The 7733-nt window shown below is 43.6% G+C and overlaps 1 protein-coding gene across 1 annotated transcript; it reads right to left on the bottom strand.

The window, feature by feature from the left end:
• Positions 1–27: 27 nt before the first annotated feature.
• Positions 28–3168, bottom strand: LOC124069147 (tripartite motif-containing protein 16-like). Its single transcript, XM_046407977.1, has one exon. It carries the CDS (start codon positions 2925–2927, stop codon positions 1269–1271), a length of 1659 nt encoding a protein of 552 aa, XP_046263933.1. The 5' UTR covers positions 2928–3168; the 3' UTR covers positions 28–1268.
• Between the last annotated feature and the right edge of the window lie 4565 nt (positions 3169–7733).

Below are 7733 nucleotides of genomic sequence, written 5' to 3'. Positions count from 1 at the left end.
ACCGGAAACACATAACGCCAGTCCATCAAGAGGAGACACTGGGAGTTTATTTGTACTGTGTGTAAATATGAAACAATTTAAAAATGCACAAAATTACAGTATGAGTAAGAATAGACAGTAAAAAATAATACAGAACTGAACAAAAGGGAAAGAATAAAAAGTTATGGGGATACATGAACAAAAACCTCAAATTAAATTAGTTTGATAAAAGGCAGAAGTAGACTAAAGGTTGATTGACAGGACAAAACACATTGGCTACGGAAACAGAATTACTGTATCAGTCACAAGACATAAAATAAAGTCCCATCCTTCATATCAAGTCACAGTCAAGTCAGGATTTCATCAAGCAAACCCTTCACACAGGTTTTAATGCATCGTATATCATGTTTGATTTCATCAAATCAGGCAGCAAAATGAATCAGCTGGAGAAAAACAAACATCTGTCTGGCACATTGGTAGCAGATGAGAGGATGATCACCAGCGATATTTACATTTATTCTAAGTTAAAAGTGTGAGGGAAAAGAAAGTTATTTCAAAGACGTTCACTGGACATTCAAAAGATTATTTACCCCTCAAGAACCCAGACCCATTTTTCTTGTATGATCACTACTGAAATATTTATGTGCTGCAGTTTCCATCTGCATGTCTGCCAACTACGCTGGTGTCGACGTACACCGGCCAAAAGTTTGTAGACACCCACACAAAGTATGTGGACACCTGTAAAGGACACCCACAGGTTTTATCATCTCAGTCGTCCCACCAGAACATGAAACCCGACTGTAGGCACTTAATCCCATTCAGCCGTCACACACGACGGTCTGACTCTCAGTCTGCGTTCCAGATCATCCTGTTGGTGTTGGAAACAGGAAAGTGTCTTCCCCAAACAGTCACAACAAAGATGGAGGTGCACTGTTGGATGCTGTAGCGTTAAGATTTCCTTTAGCTCTGACTGAACGATCCACACAAAACTATGAAAAAGAGCCACACATCTCAAGTGCACAGAGGCCTCAGGAGTGTCTGCAAACTTTTGGCTTTATGATGTAAATGGCAGTAAAGTACATCTCAGTGTCTCATGGTGGAATTCATATGTAAGAGCGACCTCTAGTGGAGATCTAGTGGAAATCTGTTTCACATTTTGGTTTGCAAAAACATAAAAAGAAATGCAATAATTAGATTACTATGGATGATAAAAAAGTGTCAGCTAGTCTTGCACTTAATTCTTGATGAAAAAACTGAGTATCTCATATTTACTGTTCGATAAGTTTTGCCTACTTAAGCTCACACAACTCAACAGTGTTTCCAGCTGGAGTGTCAAGACAAAATCCAGCATAGAGAGGCTGAGTGAATGTGGTCTGGACTCTGTGGAGGAGAGTCATGGTTTCAGAGATGCTGTAGAAGGACAGAATACCTGCACTGTGATCCAGGTACACTCCTACTCTGGAGGACAGAGGACCTGAGACAGCAGTTTGGACATTGTTGTGTTTGAATTCATAGCGACATTTGTAAAATCCCAGTGCCCAAGACTTGTCATTATCTCCAAATCTTTCATCTACAGTGTTGTTGTCTTTGTATGATACTACAACTGTAACGCCTCCCTTGCCTTTCTCCACCTCCCAGTAACAACGTCCAGTCAGACTCTCTCTGCTCAGAACTTGAATCCTATCGATGAATCTGTCTGGGTGATCAGGAAAGCTTAGTCCTGCAGACATCAATGTTACTTTTCTGTTGCCTTTGGATAACAACAGGCGAGTATGTGCTGTGTTTGGATCCAGTGTGATTTCACATGAATATTTTAAGAAGTCAGCTCTGGTCTTGATCTCTGGTTGTGGCAGTAAAACATCCACTTCAGCCTCTGAGACGTTTGTCCATGTGTCCCTCAGGACGTCCTGTAGTTTGTCTCTTAGCTCTGACACAGCAGCCGTCACATCCTCAAAGTATCTCAGAGGACGGATGTTGATGCTGGATGAGTGTGTGGACTCACTGAGTGCTGACAGTGAGGGGTAGTTGTGTAGAAACTGGGTGTGATCCTCTGTGTGTGAGAGCTTCTTCAGCTCAGCGTCTTTCCTCTTCAGCTCAGTGATCTCCTGCTCCAGCTTCTCCTGAAGCTCCAAGACTCGACTCACTTCAGTTTGCTGCTGGGATCTGAGCTGCTGCTTCACATCAGAGCTTCTTTTCTCCATGAGACGGATCAGCTGAGTGAAGATCTTCTCACTGTCCTCCACTGCTTTATCAGCAGAGCGAATGATGGCCTCCACCTCCTGTTGAAGCACCTTCAGGTCTTTCTGTCTGTCCTGGATTCTCTGCTGGATGTTTTGTAGACTCACCTCGACTTCTCTCTGCCTCTCAGTCCTTTCTGCTGCAGCTGACACTGTGTCGTGGCCTTTATGTTCATCCACAGGGCAGAGATAACAGATACACTGCTGATCAGTACGGCAGAACATCTTCATCACCTCATTATGACGAGAGCACATGTTCTCCTGGAGCTTCTCAGTGGGCTCCACCAGCTTGTGTTTCGTTAGCTGAGCCACATCATAGTGAGGCTGGAGGTGTTTCTCACAGTAAGAGACCAGACAGACCAGACAGGACTTGAGGGCTTTCAGTTTTCTCCCAGTGCAGACATCACAGGCCACATCTTCAGGTCCAGCATAGCAGGAATCAGCAGGAGCAGCTTGGAGTCCAGTCTTCTTCAGCTGCTCCACTAAAACTGCTAACATGGTGTTTTTCATCAGGACAGGCCTCGGTGTGAAGGTCTGCCTACACTCAGGGCAGCTGTGGATTCTCCTCTCATCCTCTTCATCCCAGTGGGTTTTAATACAGTTCATGCAGTAGTTGTGTCCACAGGAAGTCGTCACCGGATCCTTCAGTAGATCCAGACAGATCGAACAACAGAAGGTTTCGTGGTCCAGCTGAACTGCTTTCTGCGCCATTTCACCTCTCAGCAACAACGACTGTCTGACTTTCACTTCCTCAAAAGTGAAACCAGTCTGAGCTCTGATCTAAACAACATGTGTCTCTGCAGTGAATGAGGCCTGTCAGCTCCTGCACTTCACCACCATGTTGGTTCCACCCATCTTCAAACTGTAGATCTGAAGGGGAGGGAACAGGAAACATGTGGACAGAGAGGAGCTGACTGTGTTTGAGAGCAGGAAGAAGGAGGAGGGTTCATTGAGCTTTGGTTCATTCCAGGAAGAGGAGTGGTTTGACAGATTCATGTTGCGTTTTGTTCCACATTATTACTTGGCGTGTTGGCAACACGACAGTGTGCTGCCTCATTGTCCTACTGACTTTAAGATTCTCAAAGATATAGAGTTAAAACTGAACAAAGGTGAAAGATTCCGTAAGTTTAATCAAATTAAAATAAGTGACAGTCTGTTCTTCATGGACATGTTTGCCTTGGGTCTAAAGTCTGAACAGCAAGGACAGGGTATGGGGCCCCCTGACAGGGAGGTGCCCATGAACTGGCCTGCACCTTTCACTGGCTGTGGAAACTGGCAGTAAACTCGCTCATGAATAAGAAGGGTGAGGGAGGAACCACAGCCGGTGCAGCAGTTGAGTGACTCCAGCTGGTATTGGCTTTTGGAACCCAGTGCCTGAAAAGGGTCTGAGCTCATTACTGGCAGGTTTGTGCACTGCGGTGTTGAAGTCTTAGACATGAAGGTTTTGACTTCTGATCATATCTGTGCTGCCTGTGCTTCAAGTATCTGGGTTGGCTCTTGGAGAGGATGGTAAACCAAAAACTATAAGAAAACCTGCTTGACCTTGAGGTTCACAGGTCTACCCAAGGTGTTGTGAGGACACCTTCAGCCAACAGTCAGTGGTCAACTTTATAGTTTTGTCAGATTGGCAGCCAAATGTCTCAGGCACTTTGGTGAAGAAGGGAGCAGAACACCACCATGACCGGGAAAAATGGACCTCCTTTGGTGGATCAAGAAAAGGTAGAGTGATTCAGGTCTTCATTCCAGAGAACCAGAGCCTTCAGTTATCAGGCTTCTCTACTGTGGAATCATCTTCCAGTTTTGGTCCGGGAGGCGGACTCCCTTCTAACGTTTGAGAGCAGACTTAAAACGGTGTCGGCTGTGGTGCTGAGCAAATGAAGAAGACAGTGAGCTTCAGAAAAGATAAGCTGAACATTCAGAATAAGTCTGACCTCCCACATCAACAGATTAAAAGACTTCACACAACATGTTTTTTATTATTCATGACAGAAATAGGTTGTCAGATTTTCTAATTTTCGGTATTATTCATTCATGTCTGCGTGACACTCGCCAGCCTCAGAGTGTGTGTCATGACCCAAATGCACTAACACCAAGAAAGCAGGCCGAAAAATCAAAAAGTCTGCTGTGATAACATCTTAAAAAACAAAGGAGAGACGCATAAAGTAACCAGAGAACAAACTGGTGAGGCGGAGGGAAACCACACGGAGCAAACCACCAACTGACTGACAAGGGAGGAGGTTCAGGCGACACTGAAGTCAGTAAAAAAGCTCTTCTGGCCTTCAGTTCATTTGTGTTGGTTTGCATCTCTAATGCAGACATAAAGTCGTTGAGCTCAAAGTCCCTGAACTTCTCATTGTTACCTCTTGTTGCCACTTGGAGGCGCCAGTGTTCCATGTCGCTTTAAGGGCTTGTTCAGGTGAACATGTCTGAACAAAGCAAAACCAGTAACAAACAACACATCAATAAACCATTTTTAGGCCTCATATGAAAATGTCTTCTTTGGTACACGAACTACTTAATATAAACTACTTTATATTCAGTGGAGGAAAGAAAGAAAGAAATTGCATTTACTTGAAATGTTGTTCTGAAACATAATTTTACACAGTTAGATAGAAGATATATTTAGAAAAATCCTAACTGATTCAGTGTGAGCTGCACCTCGTCGGTACAGACTTACCTGACTATCACATCAATCAGAAATCCTCTCAGACATAAAAGATGCTCCTAATAACTCCAGATGTTCCCTGAGAATCATCGTGTTTCAGTCAGTGATGGCTGACTGAAACACGACACGTCTTCACGACAATGAAGACAGAAACCGCTAACGGCTAATTCGGAACACTTTTAACTGTATCAGCTGGCAAAATGCATCACTGTGAACTTTTGTCATGCTGCAGTATCTGTTTCTGTATGATGCAGTGATTAAACAAATGGTTTCCAACCATCCTGCCTCCTGAACCCTCACAAGACAGCAGAGTCTTCTGAGGGTTCAGAGGGTTACCAGAAGCTCCACCAAAAAGGCATTTTCCACTCGAAACTTGGCAGACACTTTTATTTAAATGATTGTTTTTGAGCCTAGTAGGTCAAACAATCCAATGATCCACAACAAGATATTAGATCAAAGTCTGAATAAAGTATTACAAATGCACATAGCAGAAATTCAGAAAGACTGAACACCTTGTAGCCTAAATGTTTTTAAATAATTTCACTTTATTAAAATGCTGAGTGTGTATACACTGATGCCAATCATCACTCAGTAGTAATGAAATAAATAATAACATGTCAGTCACAGAATATGTGGTTTACCTTTCAATACTTCAGGCACATTTAGTCCCCTTTTTAACTTTCACTTATGGGTGCAAATTGCATGATGTGGCCAGAATTTTGTTTTAAACGTTCAAAAAGTAAATTAACATCATCAACAGAATGTGAAGGCACAAGAGCGTTGACATTATGTCAAAGGCTGAAGTTAGCACGCTAACCATAGCATGCAGTACCACTCTGTACCTCTAGAGGCGACAGTCCGATCGCCCCACTGAGCCAACGGCGGCTGTAGCCAACAGCACGGCGAGCAGCTGGCCGTCACTCTGGTGATGTGCTGCCCCCTGTAGTTTGGCAGATTCTGACCACATTCAACAAGTTTCTCCTCTGAGGAGTATTTTGAATTGAAACAAAAACAGAAGAGCAGATTGTGACAGCTCAGTTCAGTGGACTACTTATGTATTAGAAATCACAGCAGATACAGCATCCAGTGTGAGCACCCGCCTAACTAAAGATAAACATCATTAAAGCTGACGATAATAAACCTGATTAACATATGATTACAGTTATATGATCCTGGAGTGCGGTGATAAGACATAAAGACTCTCCAGTACAGTACAGACAGTCAGATGTGATCTGATCTCGCCGTCTGTCAGGAACGAAAGCACCAGTAAATATTTAATCACCAATTTGGTTCGCCTTTCAAATATTCATGGAATCTAATCAACTTAATCACGGAGTGATCGTTATTTCACAGCGTAATGAAACTCCCCGCCACTTCACTCGAGCGTGACCAGGGTGGCTGACTTCACGCCGTCGCTCTCACAAACAATAAAACTGACACACACACACACACACAGTGACGAGGTGGGTGAGGGTAGACTGTAAAGAGAAGAAAAAGAAGCCAACAGGGAAAGAAGAAGGAATTAAGTGTGCCAAGTCAGAGAAGCTTCAAATCACTTCACAGAAAGCAAAACACAGTACAACCAGCACACTGAAACAGAAAAGGAGAAGCTACAAAATGCAAATCAAGAAGGGACAGAGAAGAGGAGGGGATGGAAGGAGAGAAGGAACATCAGAAGGAAGGAGAGAAGGAACATCAGAAGGAAGGAGAGAAGGAACATCAGAAGGAAGGAGAGAAGGAACATCAGAAGGAAGGAGAGAAGGAACATCAGAAGGAAGGAGAGAAGGAACATCAGAAGGAAGGAGAGAGGGAACATCAGAAGGAAGGAGAGAGGGAACATCAGAAGGAAGGAGAGAGGGAACATCAGAAGGAAGGAGAGAAGGAGCTACAAACTGTTGCTCCTGTTTCTAATAATAATATCCACCTCCATAATAACAAAGTGCTGTGCAGCACTGGTGTCTGTAAACGTAAAGCAAAGAGTCTGCAGCCGACCGACCAATAGGAGCTGATAGTGAAGCAACAGGAACACAATCCCTCAGTGCTGATGAAGGCATCATAATACACTATGAATATGTTAATTCTAATATGACACGCGTCCAGATGACTCAACAATACGCCCTCATCCATCCTGTACGTGCAGCCCTCGGGCCGCAGTCGCAGCTCTTCATGCGCGAACACTGAGATGGATCTAATGTACAGTATAATGTTTGGCCTCAGGAGCTCGCAGGGAAGCTGCTGTGTCCTATTTGCTGCGATGTGGAGCTCATTTTGGCGAGCACTTCATTGTCCCTGCCCTGTGGGATCTTAGCCACAGGCTGAAGTACAGTACAATCTATCTGTTTTTCATCAGACGCAGTAATGGCCTCTCTGTTGTGTCTGCATGACGCTAAAGTCTCACATCCACTTTATCTCACCTTAACTGTTAGGATGTTTGGAAACAGCAGGAGGAGATGATAGACATGTTCTTATTTTTGCTATAATATTCTGTTTCTATCAGACCATCTTCTCAGGAGTATATGTCTGCACACTCTGTGGTTTCTGGCTCATCTTTGCCCACTTGGCATCAAAGCAGGTTGTGTGTTACTGTTTTCAGGGTTGTGTGTTCTTTCTTTATTTGTCAGAGATCTCTGAAACTCCAGACATGTTAGACAATTTGAGGCAAATAAATTTATACTTTAAACATTTTGGAAAAAATGAATGGATGCTTTAAGGGTATTAAAATGTAGGAACCACGTAAAGCTTCTCACAGTGTTGAGGAGTAGAGCAGCTAATTAGAGGTCCAAACCTCTGATCAAATTGTGTTTTGATCAGATGTTTGGCCACGACCCCAGTGCGCAAAGCAAAGCTCCATA

Source organism: Scatophagus argus, chromosome 13, assembly GCF_020382885.2.
Source record: "Scatophagus argus isolate fScaArg1 chromosome 13, fScaArg1.pri, whole genome shotgun sequence".
Taxonomy (NCBI): Eukaryota; Metazoa; Chordata; class Actinopteri; family Scatophagidae; genus Scatophagus; species Scatophagus argus.
This window is presented reverse-complemented; position numbering and strand designations above follow the sequence as displayed.

Bases quoted from the DNA above. Each gene is read 5' to 3' on its own strand.
- LOC124069147 (XM_046407977.1), bottom strand. From the start codon at position 2,927: ATGGCGCAGAAAGCAGTTCAGCTGGACCACGAAACCTTCTGTTGTTCG.